The sequence below is a fragment of the Acipenser ruthenus genome, chromosome 17 (genome assembly GCF_902713425.1).
Source record: "Acipenser ruthenus chromosome 17, fAciRut3.2 maternal haplotype, whole genome shotgun sequence".
NCBI classification, from domain to species: domain Eukaryota; kingdom Metazoa; phylum Chordata; class Actinopteri; order Acipenseriformes; family Acipenseridae; genus Acipenser; species Acipenser ruthenus.
Genome location: NC_081205.1, coordinates 8,326,541 through 8,350,823, shown reverse-complemented (window position 1 = coordinate 8,350,823; position 24,283 = coordinate 8,326,541). Strand labels below are relative to the sequence as shown.

Here is a 24,283-nt window from a genome sequence, read left to right as displayed (position 1 = left end):
TCAGTAACATGCTACAGTACAGTCATTTGCATTGAGACCTGTGGTGATATTTACTGCCTACTTTAACAAAAAAACGAAACACATTATGAGGTGCAAGTCACTGATAAGTGGTTAGGAACTGCCTTCTTGTACCACAGAATTTCAGGGTCTACGTCTCAGTTGTTTGGGTCACAAGATTATAAACCCTACACTAATCTGTGGTACAACCACGTCTGTATAATGTGTCTTGAGTACTTGACAAAACACATTGTGAATAGCAGTGGTATACTTAAAGGATACTCCTAGAATGTTCATGGAGCACTGTAGTTATTCCACAGATGAAGATGGCTGAATAACCTCCAAACCCATAATGGGGCCTAGTGGATTGTTTACTGCTATCCTTGGGTGGGGATTAAACACATCTCTCGTCAATGGAGAATTCTATTTATATAACAAGTACATTGCATAGAAAAATGATTAACCCTAAACTAAACAACTGAATTTGGTTGAAGTACTCTGTTGCTAAGATGCTCCCCATCTGCTGATCAACGTCATTTGGAAGAGCGACATTTTCTCTAAAATCTCTAAGACCACCACATCTCCATTGGCTACGCTTACAATGACCTTTTGGCACACAGACTGAAATGTTCCGTTTCTAGATTTGTGATGTCATCATACCGTCACCCTGCTCTAGTGGATTGCCTGGAGGGGGCAGTGCTACATCAGTCATCAGTGCTTCCCCATGATTGTCAAAAGGTACATGCGCAGGAATTTCAAAACATACATTGCTGAAAACAGGTTAATCTGTTTATACTGTACATTTGTAAACATATACATTAGAGATGCAATATACATTACATACCTCTCTGGACTGTGGCTGATAAATCACTGAAATCTCAGCCACTAAATGATCTCTCCGATTCAATCAATAAACCCTTACAGTATTTTAAGAACACTGCATCGAATTATGCTTGGTTTAGTAAATTATAACAGCCTTTTACAAGCTGTACACCAAGTTGTGGGGCACAGCATATACTGTAAATGGCACACTGGTTTTTAGATGTGATATGTAAATGGAAGGTTGGCTCTGGGTTATGACATGTATGTAGCAAGCTGGCTCATGGGCTGCAATAAGTAGGTAAGCTAGCTGGCTTGTGAATTTTGCTAGTAAAGAAAATGTAAGATAACAGAAATTAACAGTTCAACTTCATAATAACAGGGTAGTGAGAAGAGTAGGGAAGCCTTAGGAACTACCCCTTACTTGAATTTATGATTACTTTACGAAATACAAAATAATATTCTTGCAAATTGCACATTTCTTTTCAATATTAATATTATGGAGAGTCGGCATTTTACATTCCCTGTTACTGCTGATTTATTGTGTATTGTTAATGCTCACTTTATAGCCAACTCCCTATTTTCATGGACACCATGTTAGTATTGCGGTGCAAAATATGTACATAATACAAAATGTGTAACTTGTACTGGGTGAGTAAATGAGTGACATTTCATTTTGAGAACATGTTAAGCGCTTTTCTCTTACCTGTTATCATTTACCATTTACAGAACAAGGAATTTGATTGGATGCGCTCCTCCGTTATTAAATCTAATTAATTAAAACTTACTACCGTCTGGCTTCTTAAGTAGAAAATGATAGATCTGCTTCTAAAAAAACTAACCCTAATACAGCTACAGTATAGCTGTCACTCTACTGCGCCTACCTGGATCTCTTGAAAAAATAGCTGCACAAGTGTGTAAAGTGTAGCTCTGTTCAGATTCAAGGTGATACGATAGCAGTTGGCGATCAAGCGGCAGTTTAGTTTACTGTAATTGCAGTAGGACAGCTACATTCTGCATCTTGGTTAAAGCACGATATCTATAATTAGGTTACTTTAAAAAAAATAGCTTTCGTAATGATGTAGTACTAGCAACACAACTGATTCATAATTAACATGCGCATACACATACCGGTACATATTTTTACAGTACTATGTGAGGAGTATGAGGCGACTAACAATACATTTGGTATTCAGTTTTAAGATGTGCATATTATGCACAAAATAACTATACGTAAATGTAAACATAGATCATTTACTATGAAGTTCACCTTCTCATATATGACTGGTTTAGCGATACTCTCAGTTGACATATATCTGAACTAACCCTTAACTCGTATATTTAAATGATTTAAGAAGCTATGTTTCCCCAGTGTGTGGTTCACTTTTTTCATTGTGCGTGTCTCATACAGTTCATGAACCGTCGTCTAAATAATAATAGCATAACTAACTTACCCAGAACTCTGATCCACAAAAACGCTTCATTTCTTCTCGTCTTCTTTAGCGATCTGAAATGAAATATCGTTTTTTGGTGTAGACGAAAAGAAAAAAACGATTTATTCTACCGAGTTCCCTCTGTTACTTCTATCCTCCTTCCTCCAGGGGTTTACTTTTTTACTAAACCAGGGTAGCACAGAGAAGTGGGTGCGGCAGACGAGACAAGGCCGGCCTACGGTAATTCATTTACAATTCGTGTCCCGCCTTCAGTACAGCCCACCACTGCTTTCAAACTTCTCCCGGAGTTTGATGTTGAGAGTGAAACCTGATATGTGGCATATATCGAAGGTTCTGTGCTGTGTTCAGTTTATTTAGGTCGTAGATTTGTGTTTATTTTACAATATAAAAGACATCACTTTCAGAAATGAAAGCACACTGTAGTGCCGATAAAGGGCTGGTTATAGATTAATGTGTACCTTTTTTGTCTGACAAGCGAAAATTATACAGTTTGACGAACTCTATACAAATGCACAATAATAAAAAAAAACGCTTTCCTGTTCAGCGAATTGATTGACAAAAGTGTACCTTAACAACAGAGTTTATGATACGACCTCTAAGAAAATAGCTCGCGCTGGTCGTATAACTCAGTCATCGCTTCTGTCTGTCCTCAGATTAGTCGGCCAGCCGCTGTATTGTTCAGACCTGAAGATTGTGTTAAAACATGGCTAGGCAAAACGTTGGCATGCAGCTACCGACACCAACAATAAGAGCCTCTAAAACTGATGTTTGATGTTTAAAACTATTCTCGGTGGTTCTTTTTGCATTTACTCCAATGTCGAGTTGTATTTATTATTTAATTTAAATAATAATAATAATTTTAAGAGCTTCTTGCTCCCACTAGTGGCTAGGAACTAAGCAGTTTCTATTTTTGTGACTTATTATGCCACCGTAATATGGGGTACACTGGATACACGCAAAGTGATTTGCCGTAAATCGAGTTTAGCATTAATAAAGTCTGAATTTAGCGGTGATGGGTGTTCACCTGGCATTCTGCACCCGCTATCAAATTTGCACTTTGCCATCATTAATTCATTAACATTATATTGAAATGCATTCAAGTGAAGAAAACAACATGGAATTGGCCGGGATCTGGATACTAAGCATACTTTTAACATAATGTGATGTAAGGATTTTGCCTTGCACTTAGGCAATTGCAGACCCTCCAAAAACTTTGTACCTCTTCTTGCAACTCACAACCCAATGCATTCTGGTAAGCGCAGTCCTGCTTCTCTTAAAAGGTAAGAATGGCACCGGAGACAGGTTAAAACGTACTGCGTTGGGTTGCGACTTGAAAAGCCTGAACTATCCTAAACTGTCCCGCTGAACACGGAGCCATATGGTCACCTTACCTATAGCCCAATTCACCTTTTCCAGAGTGCTAGGCAAATTTCTGGATGTCATGCTGAAAAGGGCAGGTCAATACATATCATTTCTTAAGGATCAGTGGAGGAGGAAGAGGAAGATGGGCCCTCCCTCCCTAAACTGTTAATTTAATCCTTATTTATTAACATCAAACATAGCCCACCAAATCAACTGTTCAATATTGAACTATATTTAATTGTCAGAATGTTAGCAGGTATGAAACAGTACGTAATAAAAACGTTTTCTACTCACCTACTTTATTTTGTGTACATCTTAACATCCAACACTACACTATTTCTTAATCATAAACGAACAAGTTTAATCACCAATCCTACCAGGATTCCCCAGTTATGCGATCACAGAAATGATTACAGAATGCACAATTCTGCACAGAGATGTTTATATATATATATATATATATATATATATATATATATATATATATATATATATATATATATATATACACACACACACACACACACACACACACACACACACACACACACACACACACACACACATACACACACACACACACACACAACTGAATATTTCCTTGTTCATGCCAGGTTTGTGCTGTGGAAGGCTTTTGGTTGGCAGGTGCTTCCAGCAGGTGGCCCTTGTCCTCCAGGGGTCGGTAGCTCATCCAGATCCACTGTAGAGCTTCTGGGTGCAATAAAGGACAATAGAGTGGTCGGAGCCAGTGGCATATAAGTCCATATGTCATCTAAAAAGGTCAAGAGAGATTTAAGGGCCACCATAAAGAACTACAATAAAACACATTCCTACTGGAATTACTGGAATTCAACCAATGTAAAAATATATTCTGTAATTCCTCTATTTGTACTGTAGGGGGAGACATTTAACTATATAAAATTTGTAAAATGTATTAGTGAATTGTATGCATGCATAGAAAATAAAGGGGAAATACTGTATTTTAAAAGAAAATATTTTGAGCAAACTGCTATATAACTAAAATATATTTCTGTATATATATATATATATATATATATATATATATATATATATATATATATATATATATATATACAGTACTGTGCAAAAGTTTTAGGCAGGTGTGAAAACATGCTGTAAAGTAAGAATGCTTTCAAAAATAGACATGTTAATAGTTTATATTTATCAATTAACAAAATGCAGTGAGTGAACAGAAGAAAAATCTACATCAAATCAATATTTGGTGTGACCACCCTTTGCCTTCAAAACAGCATCAATTCTTCTAGGTACACTTGCACACAGTATTTGAAGGAACTCGGCAGGTAGGTTGGCCCAAACATCTTGGAGAACTAACCACAGTTCTACTGTGGATTTAGGCAGCCTCAGTTGCTTCTCTCTCTTCCTGTAATCCCAGACAGACTCGATGATGTTGAGATCAGGGCTCTGTGGGGGCCATACCATCACTTCCAGGACTCCTTGTTCTTCTTTACACTGACGATAGTTCTTAATGACTTTCGCTGTATGTTTGGGGTCGTTGTCATGCTGCAGAATAAATTTGGGGCCAATCAGATGCCTCCCTGATGGTATTGCATGATGGATAAGTATCTGCCTGTACTTCTCAGCATTGAGGAGACCATTAATTCTGACCAAATCCCCAACTCCATTTGCAGAAATGCAGCCCCAAACTTGCAAGGAACCTCCACCATGCTTCACTGTTGCCTGCAGACACTCATTCGTGTACCGCTCTCCAGCCCTTCGGCGAACAAACTGCCTTCTGCTACAGCCAAATATTTCAAATTTTGACTCATCAGTCCAGAGCACCTGCTGCCATTTTTCTGCACCCCAGTTCCTGTGTTTTCGTGCATAGTTGAGTCGCTTGGCCTTGTTTCCACGTCGGAGGTATGGCTTTTTGGCCGCAAGTCTTCCATGAAGGCCACTTCTGACCAGACTTCTCCGGACAGTAGATGGGTGTACCAGGGTCCCACTGTTTTCTGCCAATTCTGAGCTGAATGCACTGCTGGACATCTTCCGATTGCGAAGGGAAGTAAGCATGATGTTAACCGCACTAGGAACTCTCTTTGGTCCACAGGAAGTCTCTTTGGTCTGCCTGTCCTAGCACGTTATAAGTACTGTAGTAGTGCAGTTTTTCCACATAGGAGCCTGGCTTTGATTAGTAATTCCACTGAAAAACTAGAAATACATGTATCAATATATATTATGTGAAATCTCCTAGGTTTCAGTAGCCATTATACACGGTATTTGCTTCAGTTCTGTTTTCTGTTTAATTGTCATTTCTGAAGGTACAACATCCCTCGGTGTTATTCAGCACCTGGATAATCGCTTTTCAGACAGAAGGGGGAGGCGATTACAATGGGGCTTAGGCAGACGATCAAGAATTAAGCTGTTACTATTTCTAATAGCCTACATTCGGTTGTTTGCAAACACGACATTCAAACAAGCTGAACGCGTTTCCTCCCTCGCCGGTGAAAAGGGGAAGTTCTCAAATCCTGCAGTGAGTTAGCGATGACGTAAGGGTGGGGGTTCAATTAAACTTTTTTTTTTTTTTTTTTTGGTTTTACAGTTCTGTCCAGCACAGTTTGCACTTACAGCACAGCGAATGGAGCTTTCTGTGTTACTTGCGAATACTGTAATTCACAGCTTTGGGTTCTACAAAGTGGTTAACGTAAATGAAATAACGTGTGCAAATTTTAGCCTTTTGACCAGCGAGAGGAGCCAACTTGGACACAAATAAGGATATTACTATAATACACTTTATCAGAACTGTTTTGTTTTTCGCGAAGAAGGACATTAGACAGATTCATATATTCTGTATCTTCTGTAGTTTTGTATTTTAAAGATTTTTGAACCAGAGGCTCATTTACGCAATTGCTTTTTGACATTTGTTTGATGATGGTGCTTAAGAGAGTTTCTTTTTGAACATTAAAATGACCTGAAGAAAAAGCCTGCCAACCATCAGAACTTAATTGATGAATGCTTAGTGAAAGTCGAGCATGGTATGACAAAGCTGTTCAAAACCATTCATCTTTAGCCCAGTGGCTGTCTCTTTCTCAGTATTCCTTCACTTACTGAGGACAGCGACAAAAGCAGACGTAGTGATAGAATAGAAGCAAGGAGCGCGAGCGCCAACCTGCAATAAAGCTTGTGTTCAGTGAAATCTAGACAGGCGGCACTACTGTGAACTGGTACACGGATCTCTGAGCAATGAGAAAATGTTTTCAGATGAACGGAGTAACACCATTTCTAAACAGGCTTTGAATTTTCCTGTTGGATTACTGATTAACTCGCCGAAGAGGAGACTGGCGAAGCTGGGCAGAAAAACAAGCAATGGATCCGTGCAGTGAGTAACGGGTTAAATCATACATTGCGTGTTGTATAACGTATATATTTTTATACGACGTGATTTGTAATGTTGTATCAGTGTGTGTAGGCTATATATATCAAAATGCAAAGTGTAGTAAATTACATTGTTAGCAGATACCAGTGCATAATAGCATTGTAAACAAATCAACATTTTTTTTTAATAGTAATTCATAAATATGTTGATTCATGTTTTGTTTACAGCAAACTCTAATTAATGTGCTGCATTTAAAATTGTTCTGGAGCGTTATATCTGCCGAGAGTTCGATTCATGAAATACAGCCTTAATTAACATTACTGTAAAAACACGGAAAAAGTGGCAATTTGTTTTAATATTATTCTTAACTCGGTAAATTTAAGGACGCGTGCTTTCAGCAAAATATTTTTTTCTTTTTCACATTGCGGTGGGTTAATCTGTAAATAGTTAGGTAGTGATAATCTTCTTTAAGATTAGATTTGCACATACGGGTTAGGTTGGGTTGCACTTGATTGACGAGGGGATCACAGTTTCCTATTGCTTTGGCATTTGGAAGATGACACGTTGTTGAACGCATTTTGTTGTGGCAGTTTTGTCCCGCACATCAAGCCATTTGAAACTTCTAGTTAGTGGGTAATTATACTACAATTGGATTCCTCGGTGGGAAGACGCGGTTGCTATATTTACTGTAGATTTAAATGGTACGGTGACTTGTGGAATTCTCTTTTCAATATTACCCAAAAAGTGATTTTTACTGTTTTAATTATAGAAAAAGTATAAAACACAAGTAAAAAAAAAAAAAAAAAAAGATTCGTATCTTGTCTTATGTTTTAACAGCCCAGTTCTTAATGCTAGCCCCGATGTGATACAGCAGTTTGACATGTATCAGATAGCCTGTAACAGATAACTTGTCATTAAAAGGAGCTACTTTATTACTGAACTATATATGAGAACATTGTAGAGGGTGCTGCAGTCACGAGCAAAGCTGCAGTCCATTCATGGCAGCCGTTCTGATTACTGGTGGGGTGGGCGTGTATCATTTTATATCATACAGCACCCTAAACTATATTCTATATGATAATGTATCCCACAGATGTGCTGGTCCATAGATTAAATAGATACTGTCCTGTCAGTACCTGATATATTAATACATTAGTAGTGTGTTATACAAGAGTTGGACAAAATAGAAACACCTGCCACAACACTGTCAATAGGGTGCAGGACAACACTGATTGGATGAGAGGAATACCTGATCATTCCTCATTGTTACTACCGTTGGTCAGTACTTTTGAGACTTCTCACAAAACATCTGTCATTTCCGCCGTCTTAGGTACGGAAGCACCTGCCAACCGATTAATTATAAATAACAATTCTATCCAAATGTGATGCACATACTGTAATCAGTCTTTGACCTTTGTGTAAAACGTGGTTGCAAATTTGATTGTGAACTGTTCAATACCAACCATGAAAATAGGATTACATTACATGTTATTTTTTGTTATTTTAATTTTAAATATAAAATATGCTCCTCCAGACATGTATTGCAGTTTTGTTTTTTGTTTAAGCATTTAATTAAAAGCCTGATTTGGAATACCTGGTCCTATTTTCATCAAGCATTAATTAAGAAAGCTGAACCATTAATTAAATCAGGTTTACCAAAGAACTTGATCCTTTTACAATAAAGCAAGGCAGGCATACTTGAAGCAAGAGCTCTGTTGTACAGTCTTCACAACTTGAGAAGGTAGAAGCAGTTTGCTTTGAAGACTGGTAGAATTTCACTGTCAAAGACCACTGCAACCTGAATGTTCACAGCAGATTGTAATAACATGTATGGATTTACTAGGCCCTCTTCACGTAACTTTAAGGACTGTTCTATGGAATGTCTTGTTAAGATTAAGATTGTTTTGAGTAATTAAAATCACATTTTCAGGTGATTAAATCCTCTTAGCTGTTTTAAAGAGTTTCTGTATTAGTTTGTACTTGCTAGTTCACATGTTTTAAAGAACTGTTTATAAAAACAATCCTAAAAAAAATTAACTGTCCAGTTTTGTAAATTGCGCCCACTGTTTGTAATGTTTATTTAGTTGTCAATTTTGATCTAAATGGGAATAGGTTTAGTGAGTAAAAGAAGATTCTTTTTAATCAGGATTTTGTTTTGAGGACAGTGACTTCATTTAGCACCTGAATTATTGCACTTTGGCCTACAAAATAAAAATACAATGCAATAAGAAGTAAACATCATTCTGAGGACGATGCCCTCAATGAGTAACTTATCATGTCATTCAGTTGTTATTGGCACTCCAACAACTTCAGTATCGTTTCATTTTTACACACCTGCACCAATACAACAACACCCAAATTATTAAGTGTTACACATTTTAAAATAGGCTAATCCAAATACTGCTGATGATTAACTGTGTATTAATCCAACTTCTGTCAATTCCTTATCATACAAGAACCCAGTCACTCTTCTCCCATTGTTTTCTATGGAGATCAGCTGTTCTGTTATTGCTCAGTAATGGAACAGCAAATAGAGCACGGCTGAGCACTGCTTATTAACGAAACATTTCACACAGACGCTCAAGCCATGTTCTCAACATGTTTCAGTGGGTTACAATGATCATTTCAGACAAATAAATAAATGTACAACGTTGTAGTATATGGTGACAATGGCTTTACTGTGGTAATAATGAACCTCTCGTTCGACCTCTCAGGCTTTATCAACTGTGGAGTTTATTACCACACAACAAGCCACAGCAATGCCATGATCCCTTAATTATCTTCACCAAATAGAATAAGAAATATAGTTTATTTACTTGTTAAGGTTGTGTTAACTATCATTTAAAAAATAGAGGTTTTGTTTAGTAAATGTAACGGTGGCACTACATCTTAATGAAATAATTCAAATATTAATCGAATTTGTGTCAGGGAGTCACAAGCAATCCACTTTGTACCTGGCACAGAACCGGTATCAAATGTTAAGCAATAAACAGTTTGGGTCAAGCTAGTTTGATTTTTATGGACATTATATATTTGTTTAATTTTCAAATATAATAACATTGTAGTCTTAAACTAAAAGGAATGTCAGCAGCTTCCTACACCCGTACTATACATTTCCTGTTAATTATTGCATGGACCATAATTCATTTATTGTTCATGTGTTCTAGTGTAGAATTAGTTCTTTCAGCCAACATTGTTCAGATTAGATAAAAAGCCCAGGCAGCTTTTTATCTACTCTGAAAATTCCACCAATGTGAGCTTTTAGGGGGTTATGCGGGACCTCTTATCAAACTGTGTGCCCGTTTAATTTCCATTACAAACCTGTCTCCAAAATTTCAGATCAGAAGTTTTTACAGGGTTTTATAGAAACATCCAAAAATTAAGCAAGAAAAAATATGCAACTAGAAGGTTTTTGCCTGGCATGTCACTTAAATGTGTGCTTATTATGCTAAAAGATCTTTTAAATCAGCCTGTGGGGTTTTGGGTGTAATGGATTGGTCTGATATTGTAACATAGCCTCACGGCTGAGGTTCGTTTTGCCCATTTAAAATGTAGACCAAGACACAAGATTTACATTTTTAGTCTGTTTGCATAGTTTTATTATTTACAATAACAAAATATAACAGAAACAAAACAAAAACTCCCACACAGAGTACTAAATGAACGGTTGTAAATTCCCTAACTAAATACTGTCCGGCTAAGCTGTTTCCCAGTTACAAATCAGTTTAACACACAGGCAAAGTAAAAGGTTCACACAGTACCTTTTACTTACACCACACAGGTCTCTTCACTGTGCCAGCCTATCCCTTCACACAGACTGGAGACTGCCCAGAACAAACATTTTCTTTAATTATATAATTGCCTGCTAATCGCAGACAGGTGACATTCATTCTCAATTAGAGCCAGGTGAACCTCATCCTGGCTCGTTCCCATGGCATTCTGTGGGATGTAGTCTTTTGGCCCTTCCTGGACTACATTTCTCTCCTTTTCCCCCTAGTCTGCCACTTATAAAAATCTGCAACATCAGTCTATACCCCGTCAGGATAAGCCTCAACAGGATTTTGTTGGACGACTTTACAGTACCGTGAAACCAGCTTGTATTGCATTTATCTGAAGACGATTCACCTGTGAAATGCTCCAATAAATCCAGGTTTGGCTTATCCTTGTGGGGTTAATCAAAGCTCCTAAGTGTTCTTAAGCTAAAAGTATGTTGTTTTTTTGGACTTGGTAAATACAACATTATTTCTTTCCTTCTAGGTCAAGTTCTTCAGATACAACAACAAGATCAAACGAAAGCACTGGCGTACGACAGCCAGCCAAAAACAAAATCCGAAGACACAACAATCGCCTCTCCACAGTTTTCAGCAGGGGTCCACACTTAAAAGACAATCAGTCCGATGAGGACTCCACTGTGGCGGACAGAATGCACCTGACTGATGACCCCTCAGAGCTGTCAATGCAAATCTCCGCACCTGGAGTCCTCAAGATATTTGGCAGTGAAATCAGTACGGGTGCAAACTATAAGAGTGTGCTTGCTACCTCTCACTCCAGCGCACAAGAGCTGGTCAAAGAGGCTCTTGAGAGGTGAGTAGTGTTTCTTATACAAGTTATCTAAGCGATATTGGTGCTTATGAAAGACATTAGACCAGTATAGCACTAGCAGTGGAAATGCCATAATTCCGTGCATACATGTCTCAGTTGGCACAAGAAGTTTTTTTCATCAGTTTTCTTACCTCTTGCTTACAGTACTCTGATATTTTTCCATATACAGTATCTGGAAAACCACTTATCCAGTTGTGATTTTATACATTATTAACATTATTTACATTATTTATTGAGAGTATGACATTCTGAGGATACATTACATTGTGGTGTTTGTCTGCAGATCCGTCAGTCTGTATGTCATGGTTCTATGTTTGCATATATCTATTAAATTGGCTTGAAACTTAGTATTGACATTATTTAACATAAGTTATTAAGTGATTTGGGGGATATATGGAGGCGTCTCTCTCTCTGTACATCTGTCTGCCTGTATGGCCACTTACATTTTCACATGTATCTTTAGCAGAAGTTATTCTACGCAGTAAATTCATCATTTTAATATACCTTATCATGAAACTAACTCCTCCTTTGCTTACATAATAACATCTGGATTTTAAATACCACTTATCCAATTTAAAACTATTAATTTCCAGTTCCTGTTCTATACTGTTGATTTACGACATGGTCATTTAGTGTTTTTTTTTTTCATACTGAAAATTCTGAATTTACAGCTGCAGTTGAGTCCTATCCTATTCTATTTGTTTTTTGTGAGGGCTGAAAGTAAACTAACCCATTGTGCAACAAATCCACCGACAGGTTTTTATTTACTCTTCCCTTGAAAGTGATTTATAGATTAAGAATCCTGCATGCATGCCATGCATTCAGTTTCCCATTGAAGGTTATCTATCTTAACACAATAGTAGCATCCTTTATGACACAGGCTGGATGGAGTAGTTGCAGGCAGCCTTATAATAAGTGCCCTTGATTTGTAGTTGATCAGAGGGGCACTGTTTATCGTGTAGTCTTTTCTCGTTACTAAAACAGTGTTAGATAGGAGGAACATTCTTTGAGTGATTTGCTGAGTGCTTGACTTTCTTAAAAGCAACCGCTCAGCAAATGACCAAAAGAGTATCCTCCCTAATTGAATTGTTGGATACAAAACACTGCCTTGCGTGGCTCAGGAAAATTCCAATCTGTCCAAATTCTTGGATCACAATATAGATGGGCTTCGTTCTCTATGAGTCTGTAATGTATTGAATAGTTTGCTGGGTCACATGGTTGGTTACCTATAGTTAAACCAAACTTGTGGGATATCAAAGAGTTTGATTCAGGGCTTGTTACATGTTTTATCAAAGGATGTAAATCCAGGTTTAATGGCTGGTTTCACAGATTCTTATAAGTAACAATCTAGGATAACTAATACCTAAGCAAATATTAAGTAGTCCAAAATTAAACAGTTGCCATTTTAACTATCAGACACATGACCAGTGCAAAAGTAGACTTGATTTGGTGTTTGGTATTATCTTTATATTGATTTTGACATATTCAATTCCTGTTTAAATGCTGAAACCTTCACAGCCTTAATTTTATTAGTGCTCCCTTGTTATTTCATGATTTGATCATTCACAAATTCATGGTAAGGCCATATCTACGATAAACTGTCATGTTGTATATTTTACTGTATAAAGACCCATCACTAATTCACTGGATTTAAACTCTTTTATTGAGGGGTTATTTTCATTGTGTTTAAACTTCCATGCTGAAAGCAATGTAAACATAAGCGTCGTGTTGACTTCCTTTCTTTCAACGTGATCTTCCAGGTATTCTCTGGACAAGGCCGAAGCTGGAGCCTACGTCTTGTGTGACGTGATTGGCCGGCTTGGGGAAGAGCACCAGTGGAAGACGGAGTGTTTCCGGGTGGTGGGTGACAATGAGAAGCCCCTCATGTTGCAGTCTCTCTGGAAGCCCAAGGAAGGTTTCTCTCGGCGCTTTGAGATCCAGAGGAAGTCCAGCGTGGAGGAGAAGGCCGCAAAGGAAAAAGATACAGTCACAGCAGGTACACTACCCTCCCCTTTGTGCCTAACTCACTCAGACCTCATACCCACCAATGCTTGATAACTTGTGTAACATAACTTAACTGGGCAAAACAGATTTTGAATTTGAAATGCAAAAGCAAATATATGTGTGCATGCCACCTAACAATATTGTAGCATGCTACAATATATTACATCAATTGTATTGAGCCATTTCTGCTGTGATACCACAGTCAGACTTGGCTGAAACTCTTTACACACTCAGTAAATTAGTATAACTATTTTTTTCAATGTCTTATTTTTAACTGCATCTGGTACACCAGAGTGTAACCATTAACCTGGCCCCCTGCAACACTCTACCCCAAGTCAATGTGAGAAATACTTCAGTAAGAAATACACTTGTAGAACAAATGTAGCAGATGTATTCAAAGATTAGATGTGTTTCTGAGAGCTCTGATTAAAGCCACACTGAGGCTATGATAATGTAATGACTGAAAATTATATACAATGGGAATCTAAAAAAGAAATGTCATACTCATAGCAAGTTATTCATGAAGTAATATTTATTATTTATTGTTTATTGCTCTGTTGTGTTCCTCCTCTAAATTAGATTTAGAATCGATTTCATGCTAAACTGCAGATGTAGTGTTAGGTAAAGTATCCATGAAACAGGCATCTCATTAAAGAAGTACAGTGCTCCCTCTTTATAATGCTGTAGTCGGGAGCCATAGTTAAGAGACCATGCTATTTGTGTTCCGCCTTATAACAAGAATACTAGTGTTAGTGTAATGGCATTATGGGGCAAATGAGAGCCGTGACCTGTTCCACAGTATAAAGGGCCGTCTTGTAAAGGGGTAACACTGTATGTTTTAAATAACAGTAATCTAAGGCCATGGATCCTGCTCATTTGAAAATCAACACAGCAGTACTTTTTATTTATGTCATCTTGTCTGGTAGAAAACATCCAGGGCCTATACCAGTCTTTTTAACTTATGGAATGCTTTTGTTTGTTTGTTTAATCAAGCCCAGTCGCAGATGTACGTTTTCCTCTGTGGTTCAGTTTGTATCCTCTCAGGCTCTTTGTGACGCCAGTCAGAACCTTGTGAAGTTTGTGTAAGATAAGAACAGCACACAGGAGCTCAAAAACTTTGGACAGCAGTTAAAGAGTGAGAGTCTTGAATGTGTTCGGTGGCCTGCTTACCTGTCTATTTGCTTTGGAAATGTCTGTTATGCTGGCATTTCAGGGTTCCAGTATCCTTAACACTTTCTCACAGAGGAAACAGAAAAAAAATATTAACTGTTAATTGTTTTTCCATCTTCATTCAGAGTAAGGCACTGTGTTTGTGTTGGCTTGCTGCTATTGTATTTAAGGGGGTTGAGTAAGACGGGAGGGGTTAAGCAGTAATAATGAACTCCTTGAAATAATGCAAAAACACCTGTTTGCTGATAACACCTTTAGAGAGAGGCTTAGGCTGGGTTCCAGGTTTTGTGTGTTTATTCTGAAGCTCTGCAAAATTCTTATTTTGTTTCTATTCTACTTCATAATCTTGTGACAAAAAAGGGTTGACATTATAACAGAATGGAACGCTCAATCATTACCTTGGCAATAACTTTGTTTATTACTGCTTTTGTGAGACAATCCTTCTTAACCCTGGGAAAATATTCATCTGGTATGGGAGTAAGAAGTGCAACTGACCAACAACAAAAAGAAAAGTCAAGATATTTCTAATGAGGTACTTCAGTATCTTCAATAGAAATCCAGTCTAAGAAGAGGCATTATAAAATGGGAAGAAAAAGGGAGAAATCTCATTGGCTAACAAGTATTTAAACCAGTGCAAATATGTTACATTTCCAGCACAAAACGATTCTGCCTGATTTACTTGACATCCAATTGACTTTGGTAAAGGTGGGGGGTGTGGGCTGCTTAACTACAGTAAGTTTCACCTCATGTTGAATAATAACCTTGGGTGTGCGGATATTGGACCTTATTTGAACACCATGTCATGTGTCATTGCTTTCATAGTAACACAAGGAGAGTTACAATTATGAACCATTGGTGCAATGGTACCACAGTGGAACATTTCCATATTTGGACATACCAACACCATTGGTATTGCAATGGACCAAAAAAAGACTTCATGCTGAAGTAAAGAACCAGATGGACACAATAAGGCCTTTGAGAACAACAGTCACTGGAATAATTCAGAATGATTCCAAATATAATACAAGATTAATGGTGTAGCTATATATCCTTCTATACTAATGAATTAAGTGGTTACTTATTTAGTGACCTTAAATACAGGTTTCATTGATGTTTAATGAAGTTTTCTCAACCTCATACTGCAATATCAAGGTATCTTGGCTGTGTGGTCCAGTGGTTAAAGAAAAGCGCTTGTAACCAGGAGGTTCCCGTTTCAAATCCTACCTCAGCCACTGACTCATTGTGTGACCCTGAGCAAGTCACTTAACCTCCTTGTGCTCCGTCTTTCGGGTGAGACTTAGTTGTAAGTGACTCTGGAGCTGATGCATAGTTCACACACCTTAGTCTCTGTAAGTCGCCTTGGATAAAGGCGTCTGCTAAATAAATAATAATAATACAAGTCACTAGGATTTATTTGTATTGTTTTTAAATATCCCAGAGCTTGCCTCAGCTCTGACCTGTAGGCTGTTCTTACATCTTCAATGCTGTAATTGTTCTGTAGTAACGTAGCAACCTTCTGTTGATGACAAACCTGTTTAAGCGATACTTGGCTTAGTGTTTCTTTCCAGTGCAGCTTTCACAAGAGAGGAGGAAGCTGCCTTTTATACACATGGATACATCTGTATAATGGAAACAATGAGTAGTTGGTTGTTGCATTCGTAAGGAACATTTTGACAACCTCTAATTACCACTTGTAATGAAAACCAGGTTCTGATATTAATGGTTTGTTATTCATCTATAAATAGAAGTTATTATAGTATAGATCACAGGACATACAGAACCATTTAGTTCCATTGTATTAACTTGTAGCTATCAATGCTGCATGCTCTTACATTGTAACTACTGGTGAAAGTGTAATTACATGGAAATGGCCTGTGCCATGCTATTACTATGTAATTACATCAGGTAGCACAGTGGTGCTCACATGGCATTTACTGTGTAATTACACAATAATTACCATGTAGGAGCAGGCACTGTCAGTTATTATCCAGTTATTACAACTCAATTACATGCCATTAATCTGTCATATGCATACTCTTTAACTTCTTCCTTGTCACTTTTTAGAGTACAAACACCCTTCACAGTTACCATAATTATATGTATTAAAAAGATAAAAGTGATGTATATTATAGGGCTACAGGACAGTGCACAGCTGTGTATGTGAGTAATAGCAGCACAGATGTATTGTGGAATACTGCAGGTGAAATGTGCGCTATAATGAGCCGAAAGATCCTCACCAGTCTACAATTAAGCATACGTAAGCAATAGTAATTATCGATAATTGACTGTGGTTACACAACGTGAAGGTATTTAATGAATGACAAAGTCAATTACTGTACTTACAAACCATATTAATTTAGAGCATATATGAGGACTGCTTTACTCAGAACCTCTGAGATTGATTGAGACCATGAAGCTTATAATATGTTTTGACCAGTTGACCATGGGTTCCATTTGAATTATCTACACAATGACGGAATATTCTTTAACTTAATCCATCTGGGGTTCCTTTTAACTGTTGTTAAAATAGACCCACATGTCTCCTGTGGTATGGCTATCTGTCTCACGATTTAGGTTTTCACAAGAACGTTGCTTTTGAGGCAGATTAAACTGTAAACAATAACACCCACTTGACCCCTGTAGAGTCATGTGTGCAGCACAGAGTGGGAGTGTGAAGATCAGGAAATTAACTTAGTGTGATGGGACAGGATTCATGCGCTTCACTTGAGTCACAAAGTAACAGTCTGTAAAGCCATTGTTTTCTATGGAGGTCAGCCATTATGTTATAACTTAATAATGGAAAGCACTAATTACACTAATTAATGACACCTGTTCTAAAACCATCACCATCACTGATGAAACACTTCACAGGGATGCTCATGCCCTGCTCTCAAAAAGTCTTTCAGCGGACTGCAATGATTATTTCAGACTAACAGAGGTAAATAAACAAATAACTTAAAAATGTTGTAGTATTATAGTGATAATGACATTGCCGTGGCATGTTCCTTGGTAATGATGGAACTCCCTCAGTCAAATAATGCCCTTATTGACTGGAGTTCCATTATTATCTTGTAATACACCAAAGCAATGCCATTATCCCTTAAATACTGTCAGAAAAAATTATGTATATTCACTGAGCAATGGCTAGAGATTTCTTTCTTTCTGTTTATTTCTCAGGCATTAACGCCCAGGCCCGCAAACTGCAGAAGATTCGCTCCCGGGGAGCCTCAGTCTTTATCGAGGGGGATCTCAACAGCAACTTCTCACTGTGGAGGAGCCTGAGCGAAGTAAACTTGTCTGTGAAGTCCAAGGACCCTCAGAAGAATGGGAAAAGCCTGCTGTTGGAAGACCTTGAGCCAGAGGTAGACAAAGAGGGCCAGTGTCTGGGAATCGAGAAGGAGGAGACGGAGAGCAGTGATGATAACACCACACAGTATTCCATTCATCCCCCCTTCGAATTGCCTTACTTTCTGCTGCTGCAGGGATACAGTTACAGACAGGTAAGATGATTAAACTTACACTTTAAGATGCTGGGGAGATGTTAAAAGATGTTACATAAGTTAGTGTGCTTATATAATTATACCGGGAGTACTGTCACTCTGATTGGAGTCTGTTGTCTGTTCCCGGCCTAATAGAGGTCATTATGGGGTCATTATACTGTCGAGATTTGGAAAGCTATATTGAATATGTTGGCCTGCATAGCACCATTGAGTCTAAACAGCCTCTTGTGCACCCAGAGTGACAAACAAAGTCTTGTTTTATACAGTGAGATTCCCTCAGCTGTTCCACAAGCCAGTCCCTTCATTTCTCTTCAAGAGGGAAATCGCTGTCCCAATGGAGAGGACAATAATGCTTCTCAGTGATGTGAACTAACATTGGGAGGTAGAATAAATGTATTACTATTTCAGGTTTTGAGATTAAGCATTTTGATTTTTCAATTGTGCACAAAGTTCAATTCAAAATAAACTCAACAATTCAAAGCAAAAGTGGGACAAGTCAACAACAGTGGAGGCATCTTTTTCTGCACGTCTCTTCTTTTTTCTTTTATCTTGACAATGATATATCTGCTGAAACTTGATATGGGCACTTCTTGGCACACAGTAACACCAAGGTCATGATAACTTTCCTTTTCACAGTACTGGGAACTGATAGAAAATAACTTCCCTGAATTTTAGGAAACTTTGTATACTATCATGTAATATAGTGAACATAGGATACATTTCTATCTGCATTTTCAGAATGCTTACTTATGCAGTTCATTTCTGGGGGTGTGTGTCCTAGTTTGTATGCATACAATATGTTTAAATCCCAAGTCTTGCCAAAGTAAAATATACAGCTGTCTGCCTATTTGCTTGTCGGTATCACTCTTATCTGCAGTAAAAAGCTTCGGTTCCTGCGCTGCTCTGCACTAAGAGCTTATCAGAGGGGAATTCAGACTCAGTAGCGCCGAGTTCTGTCTTTTGTGCTTCTGCTCCTTCAAAAACAAAAGTGTAGAAAAACAAACTTAACACTCATTTTGTAAGTTGCTGCTTTGAAACAATGGGTGTAGTCTATCAGTAAAGCTAGTATGGGTTTTGCAAAAATGTTGACAACCCATAGATACAAGCTATGCTGCAGCTTCAAAACAGAAAGCCAGTGTTAAGTAATACAAGTTTAAAATGGGCCTAGTTTTATATGGGAAATAATGGGTTTTTCATGTTTGAATATGCTTTCAAAATGTAAATTAATATTCTAATATTCTTTAATTTTGAATTTAGAAAAGAAACTGTTACCTCCATTATAGTACTTTAAAAAACAGTAGAGAAACACTGTTCTGTACAGTAGAATGTGTGTTATTTATTTCAGACCTTATTGGTGCATTGGTTTCCATTGAAGGATATATTTTTAATAAATATGTTTGTTAGAATATTTGTTCCAGCAGTTTCTTTTACATTTATTTTTGCCTATTATTATTCCTTTTTAACTGTTTTGAGAAACGAAAAAGCAGTGTAACTAAATCTCTGGACCTGTAAAGTAACATCCATCTGTAATGAATGGACTATCCTCAAACTATCCAAAACATCTCTCTATGAGGTATTCACAAAGCTTTAATCAATGAGATGTTTTTTATTTATTTATTTTTTTATTTTTTTATTGTAAATCTGCAGTGGTGCACTTGTTTAAAGGTTAAAGCTTTGTTAATAGGGCACACTGCCCTGTGCATAGAGCAGAATAAACAGTGTGACATATTGTTATATAGGCCCAGACAAAAACAAAACAAAAACAAAAACATGGCAACCTAATGCCTAAAGTAAAGATGTAAAACAGTAATGCTCCTCCTTGAAACAGGCATGACTTGCAGTAAACCAGCTTTTCCTGTTATAGCCGTATGATGTGACACACACACTAAGGGACCAGATTTCAAAGCCTTGAGCTAATCTCTTAAAATAAAGCTCAAGAATGAATAAAGCAAATCACAACTTTTTATAATATATACAGAAACGACATAACTCAGCAAAATAGAATATTACATTTAAGTTTACATACTAAAGCAAACCATGTACTTTAGATATTAATAAAAGTGTACACATTTAGTCAAAAGTTACAGTTGAAAATGAGGCACTTCATAAGCTTCAATAACCAGTTAAGATGTATTTGTCACCCTTGAGTGTTATACAGGCACCAAAAATAGTAAAAACAAACAAACAAAAAAAACCCACCGTCTGTATTGTAATTAACATAGCCTCCACCTAGACTGCCGCATTAGAAGTTAGAATTCTATTTTGATTATTGAAATCCAGAGGGGGGAGAGAGGCCTTTATTAGAGTAAGGCCTAAAAGCCTCAGAATGTACATATTTTGTATTCTAAATCACTTTGTGAAGCAACATTCAATATTAAAAACTTAAATATATTATAGAATATAAAACATCATGGATATCCCCCAGTTATTCCTAATAATAACACAACTGTATCAATATTCTGCAGCGATGGGACCTAAATGTTGTTAACTAACAAAGCATCACTATAGCCAGTACTGAATTCTTTCTATTATACAGTTAAAATAGGTAACCAAATCGGTAATTTAGTGCACACTAGAGATGGAAGTAAAACAACATGAAAACCTTTTTTCTTTTATCTTAAACCTGCCATCATTTCTTTTTACTAAGACTTTAACCACCGCTTGAACCACAACAGTGGTGTGAAATCCTAACCGTTGGAAGAACTTCTGAATAAAAAGTCTCAGATTTCTCTCTGCGATGATACATATACTACAAGTCTACCATGTCGTGAGATATCGTCAAAGCTTATTTCACGGTGTGAGTAAAATTGCCCACACTGTAGCCGAGGCTTGTAATTGTGATTGTAATGACCACATTTCCTTAGATGTTGAATGACAGATTTTCCTTATATTGTTAGCTTTCAGATGGCTGCGTTATCAGATCACAGCTTCCTTCTTCCTGTCCCAGGATAGAGAATAGGAACACGATGTGATGCCACCACGGCAGTATCTGGAGGCAGGTGTCACATGACATAGTAGGTTCAGTGACTGCTTCCCCCGTATCTGTCCCAGAGTGGAGGGGGACCCCAGCATCAGAACAGTAGTTTTATTATACAGTTACTGTCATCCATCACAATTTGTAAAGCTTAATCCAGAAATTATGCAGTCCATCTTTCAGTATGCAAATTAAAATAATTTGACCTTTTTTTTTTGTTACGTTACACATTAACCCTTTGTTGTATCAGTTATCCAGGCAGTGTTTTACTTGAGAACAAGTTTGTGTTGACACTAAGAAGTACATGAATGACGCTAATGTTCATTGTGTGTTTCTCTTTTTTAAAACATGATTTATTCATTTTTCTTTTGACAAAAGAAATAACCTGGAAAGGATTTATTTGTTAAATAAGCAGTGTCCCACAAACATGTCAGATTAGGATTTCAGGGTGAATATTTACTGCATCCTTTCATAGATTAGTCTGTGCACTGGTCTGTGCACTATAGTTTTAGCTAAAGGAACCCAAGCTTCCTTCCTGCTTAAAGATTTCTAAACTTTGTGAACTAAACAGTCACTACTGCTATTACTACCTGCAGCAACAGCAGGGTTATGAATGCTGTATTTTGAGCTATTTTAGCTCTGGGAAGCAAAACAAAAATGTAAACAAAGGAAAAACAGGTGATTTAACCGAATCACAATTAAGAACATAAAGGCATATAACTCAGCGCAACGGGAAAGCGATATCAGTTCAGTAAAATCTGGTGAATTTCTTAAATCCCACATTTTGCGAGAGGCGATAATAATCATGATAAATGCTGTATACAGTACATTCATACAGTAGGTCCTCACAGTTAGGAACACCACACTTACAAACAAAACACATCACCTGAAACCAGAGACAGGGCTCCTAGCTGCTGTAAAAGACGTGAAAATCCAACACTGCACATCTCCCCTAACATTCTATTTGTGTTATTATTATTATTCCTTATTTTAAAGGTGTAGAACTTTTAATGATGCAATACACATACATGAAATCATTGAAAACAATGCAAGTTACAGCCATTTCAGTCTTACGAACATCGACCATTCCCTATGTGTTCGTAACTGTGGGGTTTCTCTGTATTTACATTATTATTATTATTATTCATTTCTTAGCAGACGCCCTTATCCAGGGCGACTTACAATTGTTACAAGATATCACATTATACATTATTTCACATTATACAGTTATCACATTATTTTTTTACATACAATTGCCCATTTATACAGTTGGGTTTTTGCTGGAGCAATCTAGGTAAAGTACCTTGCTCAAGGGTACAACAGCAGTGTCCCCCACTGGGGATTGAACCCACAACCCTCCGGTCAAGAGTCCAGTGCCCTAACCACTACTCCACAGCTTAAGCTTAACTAGCTTAAAAAGAAAGGACTGAAAAAACATTTTTGATGCCATATTTATGTCTACATTTGCATGTGAAACAGGTCCCTTGTATTGTGTCATTCCTTCACAGATGCTATTGATGTTTCAAAACTTATGCAGTTTAGGATGTTTATAATGACTTTAACCTTCTAACTTGGAAAATCAACCGTTTTACTTAGAAGGAAGTGGAGCAAAAGCCTAGTAAATCTGTCAGTTTTTATTATATTGGCATCAGTATGCTGTGCAAACATCTAATTGGCCGAAGAGGCTGTTGAAACCCAAGAAACAGAGTAACTTGGCTTGCCATTACATGTAGAGTAAGGCCTAAGAGCATCAGAATGTTTAAAAGCTGAGGAAACAACAACAGCTTAGTTTCAGGCTTCTAGTTCAACAACAATAAGCAGCTCAAAGGTCACAGTCTCCATCGTTTACAACCCGTGTGCTAAATTTGTGCCTTTCAGGATTTCGTTATTTATCTGATGAGTGGGTTGACACATGTTTTCGGACGCTGCAGTGAGAATTCCACAGGCGAGGACGAGGAGCGTATCAAAGTGGACATTCTGCTCTCTGCACCGGACATCCTGCCCCGCCATTGCAGCGTCAGACGGCTGGAGTCCAGCTCCCACTGCGAAGCCACTAAGAAGACAGTGACTCTAGTGAAACCTCTCCACGGTGCTAACTTGACCCACAATGGAATCCCAGTCAAGGAAGAAACACAACTCCAAACGGGGGATCTCCTTGGGCTTGGTGACTTTTACTTGTTCATGTACAAAGACCCAACAGCCCCCTCTGCAGGCCAAAGACCCTCATGGTTGACGTCCCCAATGACGGACCTGGATGGGACGGTCGCTTGTAAGATGTGCGGTTCATCGCTGCTGGGCGAAGCAGACAGGAAAACGAAACCTTCTCACCGGAAATCGGTCCACCGGTTGAAAGATTCCAACGGGACAGATCTCTCGCTGACGTACGATTCCATACACGAGGACCAGCTGCTGAACAAAGTTATTAACATGACAGACCCCAAAGGTGATGAGCCAAAGCTGAGCCCAGCTTTCCTGCTGTGTCTTTGTATCCAGCACTCAGCCGGCTCTTTCGAACTGTCTGATTTCCGGAGGCTTTTGCTCAGGATAGCCAGTCTGGTCCAAACGGTTATGTGGGTAAGTATACGCTGGTCCCTTTGGTCTTATTAGTATATATGTATATATGTCCCTCGTTCACATTAAAATTCATGCAGTAAACATAACCCAGAAGCGTGCCTGATCATGTTGCTGCCTTAGACCCTATACTGTTGAATATAATATGACAATAATAATTATTATAAGTACAATATTTTACGTTTTTTTTACAGTACCTTATTGACCCTTTCAGAAACTTTTCGTTTTAAGGACTGTTTTTTTACTCAAAAACAAGTTTGCAGTTAACTCTTCAACTGTTTTAGTGAGGGTTAGAAGTTCTCATTTTCCTAAGCACTTAAAAAAAAGTGTTTATTACTCTTCAAAAAAATAATTCATGTCTTCAGTAGTTACAGTATTTCAGCAGTAATCTGTTTAGCCTGCTCCTGCTTACTGTAAATATGTAAGGTAGCTGTAGAATAAATATAAATGGTACAGCATTTGCTGACTTTTTTCT

The 24,283-nt window shown here is 37.7% G+C and overlaps 2 protein-coding genes across 6 annotated transcripts in view; one reads left to right on the top strand and one right to left on the bottom strand.

The window, feature by feature from the left end:
• The window catches only part of LOC117423399 (ATP-binding cassette sub-family C member 3-like), an 86,286-nt gene extending 83,802 nt beyond the window's left edge, over positions 1-2,484 (bottom strand). The window contains exon 1 of one of the 4 annotated variants that reach the window (XM_034039092.3): positions 2,271-2,484. In XM_034039092.3, coding sequence (XP_033894983.3) covers positions 2,271-2,300 — 30 coding nt within the window. In that variant the 5' untranslated portion in view covers positions 2,301-2,484. The remainder of the gene's footprint in view (positions 1-2,270) is intronic. The other 3 variants (XM_058989910.1, XM_034039090.3, XM_034039091.3) reach the window with 3 other exon arrangements.
• A 3,690-nt stretch (positions 2,485-6,174) lies between these two features.
• LOC117423568 (ras-associating and dilute domain-containing protein-like) overlaps positions 6,175-24,283 on the top strand; it is a 67,890-nt gene continuing 49,781 nt past the window's right edge. The window contains exons 1-5 of one of the 2 annotated variants that reach the window (XM_058989908.1): positions 6,175-6,990; positions 11,245-11,571; positions 13,350-13,585; positions 17,941-18,263; positions 23,116-23,811. In XM_058989908.1, the coding sequence (XP_058845891.1) occupies positions 6,863-6,990; positions 11,245-11,571; positions 13,350-13,585; positions 17,941-18,263; positions 23,116-23,811 (1,710 nt within the window). In that variant the 5' untranslated portion in view covers positions 6,175-6,862. The remainder of the gene's footprint in view (positions 6,991-11,244; positions 11,572-13,349; positions 13,586-17,940; positions 18,264-23,115; positions 23,812-24,283) is intronic. The other variant, XM_034039568.3, reaches the window with a different exon arrangement.